The 23,508-nt window shown below is 42.5% G+C and overlaps 2 protein-coding genes across 3 annotated transcripts in view; both read left to right on the top strand.

The window, feature by feature from the left end:
• ppp2r2ba (protein phosphatase 2, regulatory subunit B, beta a) overlaps positions 1 to 15,434 on the top strand; it is a 42,184-nt gene extending 26,750 nt beyond the window's left edge. For both annotated transcript variants that reach the window (XM_082558160.1, XM_082558161.1), the window contains exons 2-10: positions 2,901 to 2,998; positions 4,165 to 4,330; positions 6,209 to 6,321; positions 8,610 to 8,787; positions 9,095 to 9,259; positions 11,157 to 11,326; positions 11,921 to 12,012; positions 12,118 to 12,241; positions 14,521 to 15,434. In XM_082558160.1, the coding sequence (XP_082414286.1) occupies positions 2,901 to 2,998; positions 4,165 to 4,330; positions 6,209 to 6,321; positions 8,610 to 8,787; positions 9,095 to 9,259; positions 11,157 to 11,326; positions 11,921 to 12,012; positions 12,118 to 12,241; positions 14,521 to 14,676 (1,262 nt within the window). In that variant the 3' untranslated portion in view covers positions 14,677 to 15,434. The remainder of the gene's footprint in view (positions 1 to 2,900; positions 2,999 to 4,164; positions 4,331 to 6,208; positions 6,322 to 8,609; positions 8,788 to 9,094; positions 9,260 to 11,156; positions 11,327 to 11,920; positions 12,013 to 12,117; positions 12,242 to 14,520) is intronic.
• A 3,172-nt stretch (positions 15,435 to 18,606) lies between these two features.
• Positions 18,607 to 20,398, top strand: gpr151 (G protein-coupled receptor 151; the record flags this gene model as incomplete). Its single annotated transcript, XM_082509313.1, has 1 exon — positions 18,607 to 20,398. The coding sequence occupies one exon, from the start codon at positions 18,607 to 18,609 to the stop codon at positions 19,930 to 19,932; it is 1,326 nt and encodes a 441-aa protein (XP_082365439.1). The 3' UTR covers positions 19,933 to 20,398.
• Between the last annotated feature and the right edge of the window lie 3,110 nt (positions 20,399 to 23,508).

Raw genomic sequence — 23,508 nt, 5'->3', positions numbered from 1 at the left:
CCTTTGACGCAGGCAGCTCAGCACAAGTGCTGTAATCCTTTCCCCTCTACCTCTAACAAAGCTTTTGCACAGCACCAGGTTGCTCACGTCCCTCCTTCTACCTGGAAATACTGCACACCCCTTATGCAACTTGCTTTCTATTCAGGCACACCTTTTTCAAGTCTTTGTGTCTTACACAACTCCGCAGTGCCACGAGATCAACGTCAATTTGCTTTCTTGTTGCCTTAGCTCCTGACAGGATTATGCGTTGTCTAGAGGTTAGGCAGGGCACTCTTATTTTTGGTCTCTGCCGGTGTCTGTGCCAGTGAATCTTGCTGTACAAGCTTTTATTGAGCTATTTTGAGAAACCGACTTCTCTCCCCAGACCTTTCCTTTCTCTGTGATTGCATTTAGTGGCACCTCTCTCTTTTGGGTGGTGTGCTGTGCACAGGCCTCTATAAATAAACTCAATATTCTCCCTCCCTTCCTGGTTTTCCTGTGTCTCTGGCTCTTCGTACGGGGTTTTCATTCCAGAATCGATGCATATCTATGTTTCCATCCAGCTGGTCTGATTGCCAATTCTATATTGCACAGTGAAGGGGTTATTGGGGGTCAGATTGTTGGATAGAAGCAGATAAGAACTGTGCCATGCCTGTTTTAATTCAGTCTTCCATGTAGACATCTGAGCAGCAGGCCAGCAGGCTCGTCTGAGTTATTACTGGTGATGGATGTGTGTTATCTCAAGCATCCCTCTGATGCATCAGGAAGCGCTGACCTGTCTTTGTCAGACCTGGCTGGCCACAGGATTTATAGGCTTCATCTGGTTGTGTGTGTGTGTGTGTGTGTGTGTGTGTGTGTGTGTGTGTGTGAGAGAGAGAGAAAGTGTGTGTGTGTGTGTGTGTGTGTCCATCCAAGTAAGCATTTGATCAGTCCAGTGTCTGGCTTCCCTCTAATTCAAGTCATCTTGGTCATGTAACAACTGACAACAGCAGAAATCATTTGAGACACCCTGCCCACCTGTGACAGTGCTGCGAATTTATTTTTCTATTGTCATAAAGTTTCATTTGAAGAAGATGTTTGCCATTCACAAACGCAATTACAAGTCATGTCTGGTCTGAAATCATTTGCATGAAAGAAAAAAAAACTCATTTAAGGGAGCATTCCATCACGTTAGCGTGTGTTTCAGCTCCACTGGCTCTGCCTGGTTGATCATTCAAAGAGATGATTGAAGGATGTATTCGTGTGTAAACTTGTTAAATAGCATCCATCAATTACTGTTTCCCCTCAGTGACTTAATGTGTGGATGATGATGATGAGGGAAGGGAAAAGAAGAGAGGCAGTGGGGGGGGGATGGGGAGGGGGCAGAAACAGAGAGGAGAAGGGCAAAAAAGGGCGAAACCAGCTTTGATTAAAGAATGCTGAATGCTAAGCCGATTCCATTCGATTCACATGAGTGACTTTGGCCTGGTGGTACTGGAAGACATTACTGTGTGTGTGTGTGTGTGTGTGTGTGTGTGTGTGCGTGTGTGTGTGAGAGAGAGAGAGACCTCATACATGCACTACATGTATGAGGTGTACAAATGCATTTACAGAGCGCCTTTAGCATGTGTTGCTACAGTACATGCAACACCAGCATGGTGCATTGAAGGGTTCTCCCAGGCTGCAATTAGGTCAGACTTTGTCTTCTCTGTGAAAGGTCATTATTTCTTCATTCAAATATAATTAGTTTTGCCCTCCCTCTGGCCTCATCTGTGACTTTCTCTAACATTTAAATTAAAACTGGAGGAGGACAGAGCCAGATTCACAGTATACACACAGACAGGATGCATGGTCATTTCCACCATGCACGACAGGTTTTTGTGAAGCGATGAGTCCGTCTATGGGGACTCTATTGTCTGAACTTGTGTGCTGCATTGAACTGAACTCGTTCCCCCAGATGCAGTAGCAGGTTTTTCACTCTATTGCAGCACTCTCTCTCTCTCTCTCGCTCTCTCGCTCTCTCTCTCTCTCACTGTCTGCTGAATTACAGCTAGCATCAGCAACTAAGTCAGAGAGCTATTGACACACACATACACTCTCTCTCTCGCTCTCTCTGACTGCCGCTAGAGATGGAAACGGTCTCCATAGCAACATTCCCCTCTCCTGTTCAGAGCTCCACCAGCAGCAGGTCCACAGAGGGCGTGGGGGGTACAAAACAACAAGCGCTCTCTCTCTTTCTCTCTGTCTAATATTATTGTCACTGTTTAAAACCGGGCTAGCCTCTGCTGTGGTTTGCGTGTGTGTGTGTGTGTGTGTGTGTGTGTGTGTGTGTGTGTGTGTGTGTGTGTGTGTGTGTGTGTGTGTGAGAGACAGACTTTATGATATGACAATTTATCCCTGGGCTGTATAATACGTAATTACAGTCACCATTAGCCTTTCCTAAATTCAGGCAGTTGTATGTCTTTGAGGAGAGGAAAACCTACCTTAAGGGTAGGTGTCCGATATTTACTTTCTGGTGAACCTGTAGCTATGCAGAGATGCTTCAAAATGTAAAATACAGGCGACTGATAACTGATGTTGCTAAAACACATTAAAGCTTTTTGAATGTGTTTTGTGATGAGCAAGAGTGCGGCGGCAGAGTCCTCTAATAAGCAGAAGTGCAATTAAATAACACAGATTGGCTCACTTCAATCAGACAAGAGTCTCAATTATCATGCAGTGACTCATCCAGTGGTTTCTCCTAACCTATATTTCCTCCAAACTGGGCTGTCTGCACCGAGGAGTCCTCTGTGGGACTGTCATGAGATTCCCCTCCCTTTTCTCCTGAAGTGTTTTCTAGAAGATCCCATTGAAAAAGTGTTTCCTTTTTTCTGTCAGATACTTGACAGGTTTGTTCACACTGACATTTTCTCCCCCTGTCTGCTCTGCTTCCTGTGTTGCAGCTGACATTATCTCAACGGTGGAGTTTAACTCATCGGGGGAGCTGTTGGCCACTGGGGATAAAGGAGGTAGAGTGGTTGTCTTCCAAAGGGAGCAGGAGGTAGGAAATGCCAACAATGCAGTGATAATTATGCTGTCCTTCAGCTGAAAAGGATTTGACAGCCTTAAAGCATTAACATTGGATTGTTTGTTTTTTTGATAACTAGCAAGCAAGAGGATGTATTTCAAAAGGACAGCTGTAAATATGCTAAAAAACAAAAAGCTTTTGTTGGACCAACATTATGAAGACATGTAACAATGTGGCACAAAAGTACTGTTGAAAGCCCCAATTCGAAAATCTAGTCTGTTCTGTTACTCAACATATAATATTCCAGAATCTATGTAAATATATCATAGACTGTATAAAAAAATGGATGTGGCCACCATGAAATCGCTCATTAATTTTTCCTGTGGTATTAACATTTTAATATTACTAAAAAAAAAGTATAGCTTCCAGGTCGGGAAATGAAGTCTTCGCGGAAGTTCCTTAAACCTATCCTGCATACTGTCTGAGGGCCACCAAATGCCAATGGCTGTGGTTGCATAAAAGACTTCTGATCCTATATTTTCCCATTTTCCTACATATGGGAAATGCTAAACACTTACCTGCTGCGTTTATGGTTCATATTATGGGTCATACGGCATAAAAATTAAGTCTTTTTTTTGTAAATTATTTTATCTACCCGTTAGCTCATTGGCTAACAACTGTTGTTGTTTCAGTCACAAGTTGTTAGCCAGTGAATGACCTGCCCCTCCTGGTCATATCTCATTTTTCCAAACAAGATGGTGACCCCCCCAAAACCCTTATCTCGCAGCCTCAGAACGAGATATCATTTCCATGTAACTTTTACTTTTCATCCGTGGAGGTAGGGGCTTGATGTAATTTTGTCAAACCAGAATTAGGAGAGGAGATCCCCAAATGCAAAGCTTGACTAAAGTGTTTTATTACGTTTTGTCATTGTTCTACTATGTGTTTTATTCTATTGTCAAGTGTCCTTGGGTGTCTTGAAAGGTGCTTTTAAATAAAATGCATTATTATTATTGGTAGTAAACTTCCTAAGGGGGAATTTAAGATAAATTAAAGATAAATTACATCTTTTCCAAAATGCTAGATCTAATATTGAATCATTTACACCTGTCTTATAATCACGGGAATCTAATGAAACTTTCACCAAAAAAAACAAAGTCTACCTGTGCTTCACTTTCTTTTTTTTTCTTCCTCTGCAGAGTAAGAGTCAGCCCCAGCGTCGTGGGGAGTACAATGTTTACAGCACATTCCAGAGCCATGAGCCAGAGTTTGACTACCTGAAGAGTTTGGAGATTGAGGAGAAGATCAACAAGATCAAATGGCTTCCTCAGCAGAATGCAGCATATTTCCTGCTTTCCACCAACGGTCAGTACACCTAAGGTGCTGTAAGAGCAGCACAACTATCAGAATGGTCAAAAGAACCAATAATCTATCATTGGAGTAGGGGTGGGCGATAGAAACGATATACGATAGAAACGATATAAATTTGGCCAACGATAAAGATTTTGACTACACCGCTCTATCGTGATAGCGCATGTTGATGACGTCATCAAGCAGCGCCTGTTTTGGTCGAAAGCATCGCAGCTATTGCATTTGTCCCTAACCACCAGAATCCCTCACGTTAACTTTTATCGAATGGAAAAAAGTTGGCGTTCATTCCCCAGCTTCACTGCGCTAATGTTATGCTAACATAGCTGTGTCGCTAGCAATCACGTAGCACAACATTATATACCAGGTAGTCCTACTTCAGTAACCTTGCAAACACCAATGCTGTTTAGTTTTCTGTCTTCATTTATGTTGGAAGTGGTAGCAGAGCTGTACGTTTGAATTAGTTTCAAAAATCTCTCAGTCAGAACATGGTATATCATGTTTAGGTGGAAACTAGCGAGCTAACTTCCTGTTAACTTCTAACTCCGTTAAATTTAATAAATTCTGTTTTCATGGATGCCTGGATGTTAAACTTAATTGTTACACCTGGTAAAGCAGCATCGCTGATGATTTTATTAAAGATGAAAGAATTTAGACCGTTTTTAACTCTGTGTTCGTTTGACTTTGGGACCTGAAGCGGACGGAGTTTTGGACCCAGATTACTCCGCGAAGCTCCTCACTACGGCAGCCGTAATGCTCTGACAATTCATCAAGCAGTGTGGCTTACCAAAGTTGTACTAAAACATTTTTTAACAGATTTCTGCACGCCAAAATCGGTTCGAGGTCAGTAAGCACAACCAGAATTCATACATAAAGCACACTCTCGATTTTTGAGAAAATTAAAGGATTTTAAGTGTGCCTTATAGTGTGGAAAATACCTTATACAGAAGAAAATAATATATCGCGATATATATCGTTACCGCACGTGTTTCAAATTATACCGCGATAGGGATTTTAGGCCATATCGCCCAGCCCTACACTGGAGTATGTTTACATGTGAGCTAGTGTTATTAGTCAGGTACTGTGCAAAATGATTCATTCGTCACTTTGCAGAATGCTCAGATTTGCAGTTGATGTAAAAGGAGGTGTGATGAATATCACTTGACAGTGTCTTTTTGACTTTTTGGGAGAACACAGTGTTGCTTGTTTTGCTTGGGTGAGCAAGTGTCACCTGCAGAAGAGTTTCAGATTAAGGGCTTCATGCATGGCTGTCACAGCAGGGCCACATATTAAGGCATGTGCCACCACACACGCCGTACATGTACGAGAGCCACAGCAGACAAGTACACACATCAGCTGAGAGACGTCTTGCAGATTGTGGGCTTCACGCATGGCTGCTACAGACGTGCTTGCGGTGGCTGGAGCAGATGGTGGAGAGTCCTGTGGCGATGGCCTCGCTGCTCTGACACCGGCATCGCAGCGGAAATTAAGAGGGGAGAGGAAAAAAAAAAAAAGCAGACAACCTGACTGCGGCTGCCATCCACTTCAGTAGACCGAGAAGATGAGATGTAACCGATGTTTATATGATGCAAAAATTGAAAAGCAACCCAGATGGCTTTTCCAGGGTGTGGGAGGGGAGGGGCGAGGGTATAAACAGCAGCAGGGAAATTAAGTCAACTTGTAGATTGATATCGGTGACATCAGAATCTACGCAGGAGTCGCCATTCATCATCCTTGCTGGCTTCTGCCCAGCTACTTGCCAGATTGTATCCCCAGCCCCCCGCATCCATCTTGTATCTGAGATTCACTCTGCTGAGCCGTGATCTAACTGTATTTTGTGTATGTCTGTGCGCCTGTGTGACGTGTCCACCTCAGACAAGACAGTGAAGCTGTGGAAGATCAGTGAGAGGGATAAGCGCCCTGAAGGCTACAACCTGAAGGATGAGGACGGACGGATCCGAGACCCATCCACCATCACCACTCTACGGGTATGTGAAACTGTTGAATGTCACAACACCCATGATGTCACATACACTGCGGTGAAAATAGGCTGCGACTAGATTACACTCACTTTATTAGACAGTGCACAACATTTGAGTGGAATGAAAACATTGCATCGATGGCACTACTTTGAATTAGTCCACAATGAAATGGACTGCAATTTATGGACGTGAAAATTAGAGTCAGTGATGGCAGAGTTTTTATTCTCTGTCACTAAAAACCACAGATTTTCTATTTGAGGGGAGGCTGGATGACCCAACGAGACTGCGATAAATCTGACAAAAATGAAATATTTGAAGCCATGCATCAGTGGTCCGGGTGGCTTAAGACTGAAAAAACTACTATAGAAAAAAGTAAAACATGACAACTTACTGCCACTATATCCATAAATAACAAAAATGAAGAATATTTGTGCTCTGTGGAGGCTGAGATAGGCTCCAGCGCCCCCCATGACCCAGATAACAGATAGAGGGTAGATGGATGGAGAACTATTTATTTATGCATGGATATCAGAAATATTTAAGAATATTTGTGGTGCTCAGTTTAAAAACGAAATTAAAAGCATCACCTAGCAGTAGCATCTTTCATTTAACCTTTTGGTAGATTCCTGTTTTACAGATCCCACAACTGCTGCTTGTAACCCAGGCTCACGTATTTTGAATGAACCAGCGTTTCTGGAAAGACCTGCACATGGAATCCAAGCAAGCAGAGTTCAGATAAGCTGATTAAGTCAAAATTTAGCATTCAGCCTTTTATGCTATGATAGCCTTTAATCCAGCATAAACTTCTTAGTGACATATGCTGCACGCCTGTGTGTGTCACAGTTGTTTTTTCATTTGTGATCAGTTTCAGTCCCGATAAATGAGAGTCTGACACCAACAAAGCAACCTGCTATCTTTGGACTCTTTTGAACTTCTGGCAGAAGAAATTGAGAATGAGCGATCAATATGTGCGCTGAGATGAACACCGTGAAGGGATCATCCTCTCTCTCTCTCTCGTTTTTATCACTCCGCTACCTATTTAATTTTCACACAAAAGAGGGCACACACAGACACACAGGACTGTGTCTGTGTGTGTCTGCCATTGCAGATTAGTGCTGTGTTCAGCGTGTCTGTCCCTCTTTGTCTGGCTGGCCAGGGGATCATAGCAACCTGGAGGACAGGCCGGGACTGTGGCAATCCTGTTTAGAGGCTGTGAAATCTCAGCAGGGGGAGAAAGCAGAGGAGGAGAGGGAGGAATTCACTAATATTCATCCTAGAATTCATACAATGATTTAAAGTTTATCATTCAGTATCTCATAAAGACATATATAAAACATTATAACCTACTGATTTACTTTGAAGTATTATTTTTAAGGCAGAAATGTATAAATATATTATGTTACAAAGACAATCAGATCACAGCGAATCTGCAAGGGGCAAGCTGAACGGCACAACTGTCAGTGTTCGGGGGTTATGGGTTAATATGTTCTGTGTCTCTCTGGACAGCCAGTGAAAGACATGGAAATAAAGTGACATCCACGGAGATACAGCAGCCTGCTGGGCTGCCATGTCTCTGTCAGTGCCAGCAACGGACGAGAGAAAAAGGGAAGAAGCAGCCGATTTGTTCTCCTCGCTCCCTCCCCTCTCTTCTCTTTGTCTGGGTTTTATCTGGCCAACGGGGGGCTGCATGCAGACTGGTACTGGGCTTCTTTGAAGCCCGAGCAGCAATGTGCAGCTCTGGGTTCTTGTGTGTCTGCGTGTGTGTGTGTGTGTCTGTGCAAGCTTGTCTTAATTCTGCAGAGTTCAGTTATCATTCCTCAGCAGAGCCTGCCGATGCCCTCGGGCCATGTCTTTTTTTCCACCTCCTTCGATTTCTCTCCATTTTCTCTTTCTCCATGACACACACACACAAACAAGAAAGCAGGAGTGACTTGGAGAAAGAGAAGGAGGCGTGATTACTGGGTAGCTGTGTAGCAGAGAGATATTTGCGGTCTGATTGAACCAACTCATCAAGCAGCCCTTGAGCTTCTGTGTCATTAAGATTTGCGGAGTAAATGTCAAATAAATCCCCGGAGTCATCCGATTGTGCCTCACACACAGACACACACAAAACTGCCCAAATGGTCCTCACTAAAATATCTGGACAATCACACACACCGACACAAGTATAGACACAGATACACTCACAGAAGGCCAGCCTAGTAATTACTACCCTCAAAAACCTCAAGCTGATTTTTCTATTCTTGCATATTTGTCTGCATTACTTTACATTTTCCCTTAAATGTTCACTCCAGGTGCCGGTGCTTCAGCCTATGGATTTGATGGTCGAGGCTACAGCCAGACGGGTGTTCAGCAACGCCCATACCTACCACATCAACTCCATCTCTGTCAACTCCGACCTTCAGACCTTCATCTCCACCGATGACCTTCGGATAAACCTGTGGAACCTGGAGATCACCGACCGCAGCTTCAGTATCCTCTTGTTCTGTTTTTTTTTTTTTTTTTCCTATGATTATCATTGTTTTCATTTTTAAAAAAGACAAAAAAGAGAAGAAAAAAACACTCAAAATCACACTTAATTCTTTTTAATTAATAATGATAATAATGATAGGGTGATAAATAGATTTGAGGTTCTAAAAAAATCATTGTTAGTAACAGTTTGTACATAAAATATGTATTTTTTTCCAGGGCTGCATTTCAGTAGTGGCACGATTTTTCATTTTACTCTGTGGGTTACATGTCCACTGTAGTCTTCTGTTCCTTAGCGGTTCTCTCTCAGACATTGTGGACATCAAACCAGCCAACATGGAGGAGCTGACGGAAGTAATCACCTCTGCAGAGTTCCACCCGCAGGAGTGTAACACCTTTGCCTACAGTAGCAGCAAAGGTTCAATACGCCTCTGTGACATGAGACAAGCCGCACTCTGCGACAAGCACTGCAAATGTGAGTACCAGAGCATCATGGGAGCAGATTTAATAAGTGTCTTAGTGTTCAGGTAGACCTACCAGAAACGTGGCTGTTTTTATCTAGCCACAATTCTTTAAAGGTTCACTGAAATACTGAACACCTTTGTTCTATTGTATTAATTTATTCCTTTAAGGCAGACAAAATTTAGATACTGGAGAACTGCAAAATTCACGGGACGCAAAACCGCAAAAATCAACAATTTCCATCGATGCCTTTATTGCCATTGAGGTGATGGTAGTCAACAAGGGAAATATAGCCCGATTCCAATATTCCACACCTTGGCTGTAAATTCACACTCAGCTCCACCTTTTTTTTTCAGCTGTGACATGTGGGCTTCCCCTGCTCAATATGCCACGATTGATAACACACGAATAAATCTTGTAGCGCGTCTCAAACAATGAATGGCCTTCTCCGAAGCTTGACATCACATGGATACACTTTAGCTGAATGAATAATGAATACATTGACATTTTTGCTGGGAAATCAATGGCTTAAGAGCAATCGCATTAGTCCCTCATGGACACACCCTGTTGTTCAATAATGTCACTCATTTCCTCAGACGTATTGATGGATCCACTGGACCCAGCACCAACACGGCCTGTTGAATTTCACATGAGCATCACATGAGAGCTGGAAAAAAAATGTTTACATTTGGAGACATTGGGCAGTTGAAGTTGTTGGCTTCATACTCTGATTGTTTGGCATGTGTGTGCCATTCCTAGACAGGTGCTTGTAGCAAACACACACAGGCAAAGCAGGCAGGTGCTCTTGTTAGCCTCAGGAGAGGTCTGTTAATACCAACCTACTGTCTCACTGCATTAACGTTTACGGCTCAGAGCGATGTAAAGCCTTCTCTCCTGCACTCACACACCACTCCTCCTTTTTGTGACACACACACAACACAAAGTCACAATCATAGTGTATCTCCTTCTATATAGAAGGATATATATATATATATATATATATATATATATAAAAATAAATTCTGGAGCACGCTGCTATCAGTCAGTTTTACAGGAAGGATGAATGGCCGCCGAGGATTGCCAGTGAGCTGAGCCCCAGGACAAATAGAGAGAGGGACCAAACAGCCCCCCTGCTGACTCCCCGGGGACCCTATTATCCACCCGTGGATCTGGATGGGAGGGAGGGCAGGGGCACACATAACACATGCATATATACATGCACACATTACACTTGCTCTTATTCGCACGCATTCGCTGGCGCGCGCACATACAAATCCAGCAGGGCTCATATGGACCCAGCACTTTGACATTGATTTGTTTTTCTTATCCCTTCCTCATCCCCCCATTTTTTTTTCATCTCTCACACTGCATCCCTAGTTAGACTCCCCACTGACACATCACAGAGCTATTCTCCAGGCCTCAGCTGAGGAGTGGGATTGAGTGGAAGTGGGGGGAGAATGGTGGGGGAATTTTTTTTTTTTGGTTTTTTTTTTTTAAAGAGAGAGAGAGAGAGGGTAGGAAGGGTGGGAGGAAAAGAGGAGGAGGAGGAGGAGGAACAATAACTTGACAGCTAACGATGGAATGCCTGTCTGTTATCCCCAGCGTGCTGGCCTACACACGGAACAGCAGCTGCCAAAATCAATATGAATCATAACCAATATTTACCCACCATGCTGACCCACAACTATCTCCCTAAACACACATGTAATTCTGTGAGGAGATGCAGCTGCTGCAGAAAACTCAGCATCCAGGCATTGTCGTGGCTGTCATTGTTTTCTAATAGCAGCCTCCACTGCCCAAACCGAATCTTCCTCCTTGAAGCGATTTAAAGTCTTTAAAGCAGCGAGCACCAACAGTGTAAAATCTTCTGTTGAAAGATAACTGCTTTATACATTTTCTTTTACATGTAGACTTTGAGGAGCCAGAGGATCCATCCACTCGCTCCTTCTTCTCTGAAATCATCTCATCCATCTCTGACGTGAAGTTCAGCCACAGCGGACGCTACCTGATGACAAGAGACTACCTCACTGTAAAGGTGTGGGACCTTCAAATGGAGAACAAGCCGCTCGAGACGTACCAGGTACGCTTTTCATTGTTCTCTCGTGTGCTTTTTGGATAGCTTGAGGGCTCCAAAGAAAATGTTCCGCTGCTGAAGTTAGTAAATAACCGCTGTGCCCAGATCAAATCAAAACTTATTGATTTCAGGCTTATCACTCAATATAATCCTGTTTCACTGTCACCCTGCCAATCTGTAACCGTGTCATGTGTAGCAATTACCCCAGGAGGGCTTATTGAGCTGAATGTCCGTAAGAAGACGGATAGTATAGGCGCTGATGGAACCCGGAGGGCAGAACCTCCCACTGTGTGGTCACGGCAGTCACGTCCACGCTGTCTGATCAGGGGAAGCCATCTTAGGGCAGATCATGATTGATAAGGCCATCAACCGGGCTCAAGGGATTCTCTGTCCAGTTCCACCTCAGCCTCCACCTGCTACCTAGCATCTTAGCACAGGTCACCAGGTCTTGAGGGATTACTGAAAGCAGAGCATATGGTGGTGCAGCTTATGGTTTCGGTGTGTTTGCCCACTAAAAGGCAATGCGAAGAACTCCAAAGGCCTATAAAGACTGATCCAAAAAGTACTGCAGATTGTCATGTTTTTGGTTTTGTTCTTCAGGTTCACGACTATTTACGGGGTAAGCTGTGTTCTCTGTACGAAAACGACTGCATCTTTGACAAGTTTGAGTGCGTCTGGAATGGATCAGACAGGTGAGACTTCTTTTCAGCGCCGCCATCGACCAGATCTACCAACCGCTCGGTCCATCCAGCCACCCCTCTCGATAACACCCCCTCTCTTCTTTTTTCCCTCCTCAGCGTCATAATGACCGGCTCTTACAACAATTTTTTCCGAATGTTCGACCGAAATACCAAACGCGATGTCACACTGGAAGCATCCAGAGAGAACAGCAAACCCAGAGCTATTCTGAAGCCTCGCAAGGTACCATCACCAACACAAGTTATCCTTTTTAAATTCAAAGACATCTGGTTTTAGTCTTATAATGCCTCACCGCAAGTGAGTTTCTAATGGAGAAATGCTAATTATTCACTGGTTCTCCAAAATTGTGATTCTTGCTGGATTGTGTGGATCTGTGACAGTTAATATCTTTTGATTTGTCAAGCAAAAGTATTCAATTTGTTAATTTGGGAACCTGTGATTGACATTATTTTCACTATTTTCTGACATGTTTTCACCAAAGTATCAGAGGCAATCATTGACAGACTCATTGATAATGTAATTAGTTCAGGGTTTAAGCAATGATTGTCATAATCGATTAATTTGTCAATTATTTCCTAAGCCAAATGATTTATTGAATATCTATAAAAAGCTGGTCAATAGTGAAATTTCCTGCTGTAATTTTCACTGATTGAAAGTGGCACCTCCAGATGTCTTTGAGTTCATCTATGATATTCATTTATGACAAAAAAAAAAAAGGATTAAGTAAATACCAGCAGTTTTTGTGACCAGTCGGTTTTGAGATTTTAAAGTAATGGTGTCACTAAAAACAATTCACTTCCCCTCCTTATATTCTGTAACTTTGATAAAAATGTCCTCACTAGAAATCTGCTGTACAAGTCCAGAAATTCAATATCAAAACAGACCTGACTTAACAGTGACAATCATGACTGAATACAACACACAAATGAACAAAAGAAATGTGTTTAGTATATGTACACTGTGCAGTCTTATGTTTCAAACTGCAGTAATCCGGTCTTTAAGTGATGACGTGATGAATACTGCTTCCGGGCCCAAAGTAGTCTGCATTTAATAAGGCTGTCATGTGTTTTAACATGTTTTAATGCTTTGTATCTTGTTCTATTTAATCTCAACAAGCCCCTAAAAACAGTCAGTGATCACTGTCAGCTTCTCTCGGTTTTTATTACTGCTAATCACTTTAAAGCTCAGTTTTTAAACCCTTACGATGTAACTACAGCCCAGCCCGTGCAGCAGTATATTAATGACTAACCTTGTATTGTGAATGGATTATCTAGGTGGTTCTCCTGACTGACGTTTGGTCAGTTTACAGTAATGTCTTCTGCCATGCAATTGCATTTGCCCCTAACCATTGGGAACCCTTATGTTAACTTTTATCGTGTGGAAAAAAGTCCTCCGTTTGTTAGCGTTTGCCCTCCAGCTTTACTGTTTATGTTATGTTAACATAGCTTTGTCATGCTAGCGATCACGTAGCACATCATTATATACCAGCTAGCCCAACTTCAGTAACAAATGTCGTTGCTGTTTAGTTTTCTGTCTTCATTTATGTTGGAAGTGATAGCAGAGCTGTACGTTTGAATTTGTTTCATAAATCGCTCAGTCAGAACATGGTATATTATATTTAGATGGAAGCTAGCAAGCTAACGCCCTGCTAACTTCTAACTCTGTTAAATATCATAAATTCTGTTTTCATGGATGCCTGGACGTTAAACTTAATTGTTACACCTGGTAGAGCAGCCACATTGATCATTTTATTACAGATGAGAGAATTTAGACAGTTTTCAACTCTCAGTAATGCTGCAGTGATCATTTGACTTAGGGACTTGCAGCGGAGTTTGGGCCCAGACATGGCTAATGACGTCAGACTTAAAGACCGGATACATGTTTTCAGTGGAGAGAAGAATCTTTTGTATACACAAAGCTGTAAAGAACAGCTTTAGGTTTAGGTTTTGAAGCACTTTAGGTTTTGCTTGCTCTCATCAAAGTTCTGTTTTCTGCTCATGAAAGATAACTTTAGATTTATGTTCTTTCATGTGTAAATATGGGGCTAGCTAATTTGCTAACTCAATCTTATATCAACTTTGTAAAGTGACCAAACCTGAAACAAATGTTGGTAATAGCCCTTTTTAAGTCCTATTTTTAGCATTTTGGCTATCACCATTAGAGGTTTTTGAACCAAACTGACCATATCTGGAAGGGTGCAAAGCTATCAGCTAACACTAGCTTGGCTCGTTATCAAGATGCATCCATTTATATCTCGCAGACACAGATACCTAATAAATACAGCCAGACTTTTAACTCACCAAAACTGGAGCATGGGCCTCTTAACGCTTAGCACCAACACGGTTTAGAGGTCCAGCTCAGTGACGCCATTGACGCCAGCTACAAGCCTAGTCAGCACCCCACCCACCCCGTCATCTTTCAAATGACTGACATCAGTGAAACGTGCGAGCTGCCACACTCCCACTTCTTAATGCCTCTTCATTTTTGTTGTTGTCCTCCAGGTGTGTGTAGGTGGGAAGCGGCGTAAGGATGAGATCAGCGTCGACAGCCTTGACTTCAGCAAGAAGATCCTTCACACGACGTGGCACCCACATGAAAACATCATTGCTGTAGCAGCCACCAACAACCTATACATCTTTCAGGACAAGGTCAACTAAAGGGCAGCCTGCCCCCTGCTGACCCCTGACCCTGCACCTGTAAGGGGCTGCTGTCTTGAATTCCCCGACTCTGCTGATGACGACCAGGGTAAAAGTATCCAGTGACTAAAGTGGGGGAAGTGGACAGCACATGTTTTAGGAAGCAACAACTTGATTCCTTGAAATCAAGAATGAACTTCTTCAATTTGACTTATAATTTAATTTATTTAGCCATGCGGACACCCGAAGAATTGTTTCCCATGCGTTTATGCAACAAGAGGATTGCTACCATCACATTATGACGTAGCAGCACTCTGGACCCTAAGGACAGAGGCAGATGTGGGCACAATGAACAGAAAATAGAGCACACTGACAGAAACCAGGCCTACGTGATGGTGGCTCACTGTCATGTAGCAACAGTGCCCCCTGTCTTTCGGTCTTCTCATGCTGCAATGCATGTGATCAACCCTGCAGCCTCTACGTGAGGCAAAATTCCTGAACAGCGCAATGTGCTGCAGAAGAGGAAAAGACTGTTAATCTCTGACCCGCAGAAACTGAGTTCTCGCTGCCTGTGACACAACACAGACAGTCTTTCTAGTACCAATCTCGTGTCTCCTTGTGAGACTGCTGTAGTCTGTAATGTGAATGAAGCCCTTCCAGGCTGTGTCATTGGGTTTTATTTAACGCTTTTGTTTTTGTTGAGTCCTTCTCTCGGTCAATGAGTCTGTTTAGAAGCTGTGGTGCCTTCTTTTGGTATGTGGGGGTTCGATGTAGTGGAAGGGAGGGGAGGGTCGGGTGGGGAGGAGGGGTAATGGCTACAAGGAGGGAGTGTGTGAATGTTTCAAATGAAATGTTAACTTAGGATTTTTTTTTGTTCTTTTTCTTTCTTTCTTTCTCTCTAAATAAACAAACACACACAAAAAAAGCTCCACACAGGTCCCAAGTAGAAAAAGTGCTTGAATCAATGTAGTCACAATTCTACATTAGAGCACTGGTTTCATGCTTGTGAGCTCAGGGGAGAATGCTGTGATATGTACAAAGTAATTGTTGCTCTCACCTTGCAAGTCAGTCTGATGTTGTCAGTTTGCAAGAGACACAAACAAAGTCACATTCATTTCTAAATTTCTTGCCACATTTTCTCTTTATTTGGATAGTACTAAAAATGATCTGTAGACTGTAGATTGGTCGACTCATCGTGTTGACATATTGAATTTAAAACTTGAGATTTTCTTGGCCTAACAATGCTAGCATAGCTTTTTTTTTTCTTTGCATGCGTTGGATCTGATTCTGATGAAGCTGACAGCCTGCGTATAGCTATATTTGTACATCTGCAGATCATCTGGGGCACTATTCAGTTTTTTTTATATAAATATTAGATTGCTGCAATGCCTTTCCATGTTTCTCATCAAGCTGAAAATGGGTAACATGGAACAGTAGCAGATTGTCTTTCAGCACTCGGCTCTTACCGGCCAACTCCCGTAAAGCAAAGCAGTCAAAGGTCTAAGTGAACTCTGTGAAATCAGGGAATAATTAAGTGTGATTCCTTTAAACAGTAATGTCTTCTAAACAACCTCCTTTGTGACACTCTAATTGAAAAAAAAAAGACTTTTATAGCTCAGAATGTATTGAAATGCAATGAAATACCATGCAGTCTTTATGCTTACTGGACTTTCTTTTGAATAAAAAAAAGAATAAAGATGTGCAAGTTCAAATCATGCACTGGTGGACTTTCTCTGTTAACACCTGCTGAATCAATTATCAAACTTTATGTAAGATGTTTTATGGGCTAAGACCGTTTCTGCTTGTGGTGTTAGGGCGCCCTCGTGTGGGCAAAAATTAAGACAAATAAAGGCAGTCCAGCTGATGAAATGGGATTTTCCTCAACCTCCTAAGACCCGAACTCTTCCACAGCATGCATTTTTAATTTCTCTTTGATATTTGGGCTGATTGGGGCCTGATGAATGTAAAAACAAAGAATTAACAGATTTTTTTTTTTTTACCTTATTTTTGTTTTTAAGAAAAATAAGAGCCACATATAAGGATATTTGTTTACAATTTTGATAGAACAGTAGCAGTATAATGTCCTCGTAAGTGGATATCAGGCCTTAGGAGAGCAAAATTTTGGTCTTTGGTATTTTGGTCTAAATAACCCAAAATGTGATGTCCATATATGTGGATGCCAGGTCCTAGGAGGTTAAGCAAAGTTACAGCTAGGTCCATAAGTACTTGTAATATTGTGCCTGTATATCACTATGTTGGATTTTAAATCAATCAAGATGCAATTTTCAGCTTTAATTCACTACACATGAATTTCTGGACCACACCTCATACTACATATTCCTACATTTTAGGCTGTTTGTTGTCATTTCATCAGTATTTGCTATGACCATCTTTATTTTTCACCACAGTCTGAACATCCTGAGGCAAGCTTTCTGTAATTTCTTTGAGTAGTATAGACATTCAAAGCTCTTCTTTGGATGTTGGCTACCTTTTGTCCTCAACTTGCCTATGAAGTTTTCCAGCTAATAGATCTTGTTGTTGCAAAACTATAATTTTATGCCTCTCAAACTTATCTTTGGTATGATTGTATGTCAAACTCTAACAAATTATGTGTTTTTGTGACAGGCTGATAGTAAGAAAATGCAACTAGAGCAACTAAAGGTGGCTGCAATGAAAGGTCTGGTAGGGAAACACAACATTTGGTGATAGACTTCAGGCACTCGTTGATTTAAAGGAATTTCACCCAAGTATTAAAACGTGTTAAAATTAAAATGATGTTAGTCTGTGAAGTTACATTTGAGTCGCTGAAAATGAGGGGCTGTATTTCTTAAACAATTAATGCCATGAGTGTTTAACTTCAAATTCACTGTGGTGGTTTACAAAGACAAAATTATAAAAACTGTTCATCTGAGCACATTTACAGGAGACTTCTTCTGATTGGTTCTGGTTGGTTTATTCATATTAATATCCATCCATCCATCTTCTTCCGCTTTATCCGGGGCCGGGTCACGGGTCAGCAGCCTAAGCAGAGAAGCCCAGACCTCCCTCTCCCTAGCCACCTCCTCCAGCTTATCCGGGGGAACACCAAGGCATTCCCAGGCCAGCCGAGAGATATAATCTCTCCAGCGTGTCCTGGGTCTGCCCCGGGGCCTCCTCCCGGTGGGACATGCCCAGAACACCTCACCCAGGAGGCATCCTTGTCAGATGCCCGAACCACCTCAGCTGGCTCCTTTCGATGTGGAAGAGCAGCGGCTCTACTCTGAGTCCCTCCCAGATGGCTGAACTTCTCACCCTATCTCTAAGGGAGAGGCCAGCCACCCGTTGGAGGAAGCTCAATATTAATATCTATTGTTGTTTATATATGATGAAATTTTGAAAAAAAAACAAAACAAAAGAAACATTTTAAATGAAGCTTGTGATTATGTCCCAACCACCTCATTGATAAATCACATACTCTGTCAGGATGTCTAGTGAATGCAGGTCACAGTTTATGGTAGTGCCTTGGGTAGGCACTGTTACCTTTAACTCTTATTTAAGGAATCTGATTACTGTTAAGACCATAACTTTAATGAATCATTTGCACCAATCCAGTATATTCATCTGTGCTGAGATTTTCCTAATTGGCCCCATGTGGGTGTAGTCTACACACATTTTGCCAGCTGGGGACAGCAGCTGTCAATCAAACAGCATCTTTATAACTTGCTCGAGATGCTGCATCATCGCATCTCGGGATAAACCAGAGGACTGTCAGGTGCTCTGTACACTGCGAAGTCATTGCTTCTCTGGTGCTTAAATTTGAACAGGTGTAAACTCCAAGATATATTGTCACATTGTTTTTGGACATTTTTTCCGCCCAGGGCATTTTTCCCCTACATTTCCTGCCTGCCTTCAATTATTTTTTAAAATTCATTTATTATCTTCTTGTGACCAGATCAGCATCTTCTGGAAACAATGGATAAGCTTAGTGGGACCAATAGCACTGTGGTGAACAGCTCTGTAGACATGTGGTCATTTAGTGAACACGATTCCTTCCAGCACCTGGACACGACTGAGCTCAGGGTCCTGGTGCCAGCTATTCTGGGAGTCATTTGTATCCTGGGCGCGGCTTGCAATCTCACTGCGATGGTCATCCTGTTCTCTAATGCGCACAAAGGCAAACTGTCTCTCATCAACTCCCTCATTTTCAACCTGATGTTTGCAGATGGGCTGGTGCTGATGTTTACAGTGCCTTTCAGGGCTGCCTCATACTCCAAGACGAGCTGGAATCTAGGCTGGGTGGTGTGCAAGACAGCCGACTGGTTTCTCCAATCCTGCATGGTTGTGAAGAGCTTCACCGTGGCCATCATGGCCAAAGCCTGCTACCGCTACGTGTCAAATCCAAACAAGCAGGTGAGCATACACCTGGGCTCCATCCTGGTGGTGCTCTTCTTCATATGGCTGTCTGGCTGCACTGTCACCATCCCACACTGGCTGTTTGCTCGGCTGCAGAGAGAGATCCGTGGGCTGGTGTGCGTAATGACGGTTCCTCCTGAAGCCCAGGATTTCATGTCTGTGTATGTGAAAGCGTATCCTCTGGGGGTCTACTGTGCACCTCTGAGCATTGCCCTTATGTATTTCTGGAAGGCTTATGGCCAGTGCCAGCGCCGTTCCAGTAAGAGTCAGAATCTCCGTACACAGATCAGATCCAGGAAGCTCACTTTAATGCTTTTCAGCCTCACTGTGGCCATGGCTGTCCTCTGGATTCCTCACTGGGTTGTGTGGCTTTGGGAGCGCCAGATTGCAGAAAAGGAAACTGAAGGAGCTCAGCCCCTTATTTCCTCTCCTCCCCTTCTCCTTATCCTTTCTGCTCAGCTGCTCACCTTCTCTCTGTCTTTGGTAAACCCTCTCATTGTCCTTTCTCTCTCCGAGGAGTTCAGAGAGGGTTACAGGGGGCTTTGGAGACGCCTCACCCTGCGCAAGCAACTGCCACCTAAGCCTGGACCCCACAACCCCACCACTCTCCAGTCCCCTTGTCCTAGACCAGAGACCTCAGGTCAGCTGCGGGGGGAGAGAAGCCTTCAATCAGGCTGCAGCAAGGAAGCCACCAGGGAGGCTCAGCCTCAGCCGGAGCAAGTCGGAGCAGAAGGAGGAGGGAGGGAAGCGGACACCGTGAGTCTTAAAGATGGGAGCGTCTTGCCTGATGTGGAGCAGTTCTGGCACGAGAGGGAAGGTGGATCACTCACACAGGAAAACGACCCTGTGCCGTGGGAGAACCAAAGCATAGAGGAAAAAAAATAGCTACCACCTTTTCAGCCGATCATCACCCGACCGAAGCTGAGAGGACTGCAGAGTGCTGAACTGTAAATAACTGTAATTCTGTCAGGTGTGTTTATAGTATTATTCAAAGGTAAGAAGTGCAATCGGTGTGAATGTGGACTACATCTATATCTGTGTAAATGACCGAATTCACAACAATGTGTTAGCATTACTATATTTAGAGTAAGGTGATTTTTGGTGGCTGTACATAGAAACTTCTGGCAATAATGATTATGTAAATTACACAGTAGAACAGATCTGTATATCCTGTATGTCCTGGTGTTTCTGTGGAATATTTGCCAGCTTATATTATTTGGACTTCATGCTGCTCTTTGAACATATAAAAAATAATTTTTGCAGCTGTGCAATAACTGCATGTAAATACTCTCTGAATGTTATAAAGTAATGCTAAAGTAGACCAGCTTTTTTGCACAAAAATGAAAAGATCTGTGGGGATTGTTTTGTGATCTAATAAAGAGTATTAAAATTTAACTCAAGTGTGGTTGTTTTTGTGGTGTCAAAAATATTCTTGTTATTGGTTTAATCAGTGGCACTCACGCACATACAGTAGCATCCTAAAGGGATGCATCAAACATGTCTCAAGCTGATCGGGTCATTGAATGTATTTTCATAAGGGTATTCATTAGATTTGCTGAAGTTTTATAATTAGAGAGAAAGAGCTGTCGCCTGAACTCACATGCAGTTTTACTGGAATCTCACAAGGAATTCTCTCTTCACTGATTTAAACACACATAACAGGTATCACAGTAAAAGGGATAAACATCACGAGTGGAAACTCTGCTGATCTGTAATCAATTTGTCTGTCTGCTGCTGTGATTAACACTCAAGCCCATTCTGAATAATCTTCCTCCTCCTCCCTAATGAAAGACCTACATTCTTATTTTTTTTACGTGTAGTTAAATCTCAGGGTTTTACATCCTAAAATGAGGGTAAAAGGTTAAAAAAAAGAGAGAGCAGAGGAAAGTTTAGGTTCTAATCACCCTGTTTTCTCTTTCCCCTCCCTCATGACATTTTCCTCTCATTAATCATTTATATTGACCTTTTATTGCCAGAGGCAAAATACATCAATCAGAGCAACACTTAACTATACAACCCACCATCAGTCCCTGGGGTAGTGACCTGACCATAAACACTGAAGGCAACAAAAAGCTAGACCCTCATTAGTGGACTGAAGTTTTCACCTCTGCTGTTTCAGCGGTGAAATAATGCAATGTTATTGCAAAACAAAAACAAACAGTAACTGAACATTAATCGTGGCTGTTGTACTATCTTTAACAAAAGTACACGGATGTTATTTACAGCCATGGTTGTTGGCACCTCTGGCTGAAGCATTTAGTCTGGTAAATGAGCCAGTAAATCTGCAGTTGTGGGATTTTATCCAATTTCAACAGAAACCCCAGGAGCTGCTAATATCTGGCAGGCATCTCGCTTGCTCATTTGGCACAGTTACTGGCAGGTGAAGTGATTTCCAAAAAGCATGTGCACAACAATCAAACTCCAGGCTTGAACCCAAACCTTCAATTAAACTTCATAAGATTTTTTTGTATTGTTCCAAGATTTGCATGCTACCATTAAATCATTTTATTTTCAGCCAAGAGGAGCCTGTGCACTTCCTCTACATGCTATAATGTAGACCGAATATGCAAAATATAGTATAGCTGTATATTTAATGGTGTCATGCACACGTTTTTTTAGTGCGTGCATTAGAGTTTGTTTTACTTATTGTGCCTGATCAGACTGCACCTGCCCCAAGTAACAACTCCCTCACACTTCTGTGTGATTGCTCAAGACCACAGAGCTTACATACATCACTTGTCATATTGGAAATCATGCCCCCAGTCGGGTGTTTACTTCATAATAATAAAATAATCAATAAAAAAATCTATGGAACAGATTAACTGATCTGTTTTTCTTCCATGAGAGAATGGAGACACTTACTGCATGCAATGAAGAGACTGGCTGTAAACGCGTGCTGATGTGAAGTGACTGCCATTGTCATAGCACAAATTAGCCTCTCGGCGATAATAACCCACATTTCTGTTACACAATGGATAACCACAAAGAAACGGTTTGCGTTCACTCTGATATCAGTGTGCTGATCTACGGTCTTACACCGCATAAACCAAGAGGCAGCTCAACATTATGCTGCAGTGGGGGAAACTGCGATTGCCTCCCAGTGTCTGCTCCTTTATTTCACAAACTGTAATATTTGATAAACTCAGGTGTTACTAATGACATTAATAAAGATTCTCATCTAGGTATAGAGTCTTCATTAATTTGATTAGTAGTACCTGTGTTTGCCTGTTAGTGTATGCCATTTTTGGCATTAAATAGTTCATCCTGAATTCAGCCTATTTACTTTTGAAAGAAAGTAAGCAATAAAAAAGCATCGGTGTGTCAGTGTTGAATAATAAATGTGAAATAGCTTGATAACAGAGTCAGGACAAAGAGGAATTTTCAGGCCGACTGGCGAAAAGTGAATTTTTGTGTGTGTTAAATGATCAACATGACAAGTGGCAAAACAACTTGGGTTTAATGAGGTCATTATACAAGGCAGGGGAGCATCCAGCAGGAGAGATCCTCTCTTTACTGGCCTCCTGGCTGTGTCCCTCTCCCACTGTGAGGGGAGGCGGGGGTGTCACCCCCGCGTTTCATCCCACAGCCAATCATCATCTCTAATAAATGAACCTCCACAGGAAGTGACATGGTAGCGAACACTAATTACGCTCAGCAGGGGAGGCTGGCTGCAATTAAGCCACATGCTAAAACCTTTGCCTACCAATGCCTGTGGAAGATCACCTGGCTCTTCAGTCCACAGAGAGTCAACTACTGTGTATGTGTCTATATGTGTGTGCATGCGATAGGCTGTCTTTGTGTTGGAGATAGATTGGTTTGGGGGGTCTGGCCCTGGTATTTAATGGTCTTTTAATTAGAATAAATCAAAGCGCTTTCATCTCAGTGAATGATGCAGAGATCTAAAGGGCAGGTAGACACCTTTCAGCATTTCTAGCCCTACTAAGAGGGGATGCCATTTACACTTATACAAACACTGGTGACAGGTGAGTGACAGGAAAGCAGAGGGAAATGTACAAAAAACAGTTCAACTCCAATTTAGCACAGTGGATTGTCTCAGCACAGAACTGGTAAGGGAGACGGGGGTAAAAAGAGCCTTTTTCTTTTTTAACTCGTGATATCCAAGATACGGGAAAATGAGTAAGTTGTACAATGAAAATGTGCTGCTGTACAATGTAAACTGGACTGTTGACTCAATTTGCCCCACAGCATTTGCCTCAAATGATCTCTAAATAACAAACATAAAAATATTTGAGACCTGGATACAGTTGCTTTGATGGAGCTGCCAAAAACAGTTAAAAAAATAAGTTCATTATATTTCATGGCTGTCAGTGCACAGAACATGGATAAACATAGCCACTGGCTCATCTTATTCCACTCTGCTCCTACTACCAAGTTGTTTTCAGGAAGAACAGGATGTGAAAAATCAAATATGGACGACTATTTTTAGTGTAATATGTTCAA

This window comes from Aulonocara stuartgranti, assembly GCF_965226115.1.
Source record: "Aulonocara stuartgranti genome assembly, chromosome: 2".
NCBI classification, from domain to species: domain Eukaryota; kingdom Metazoa; phylum Chordata; class Actinopteri; order Cichliformes; family Cichlidae; genus Aulonocara; species Aulonocara stuartgranti.
This window is presented reverse-complemented; position numbering and strand designations above follow the sequence as displayed.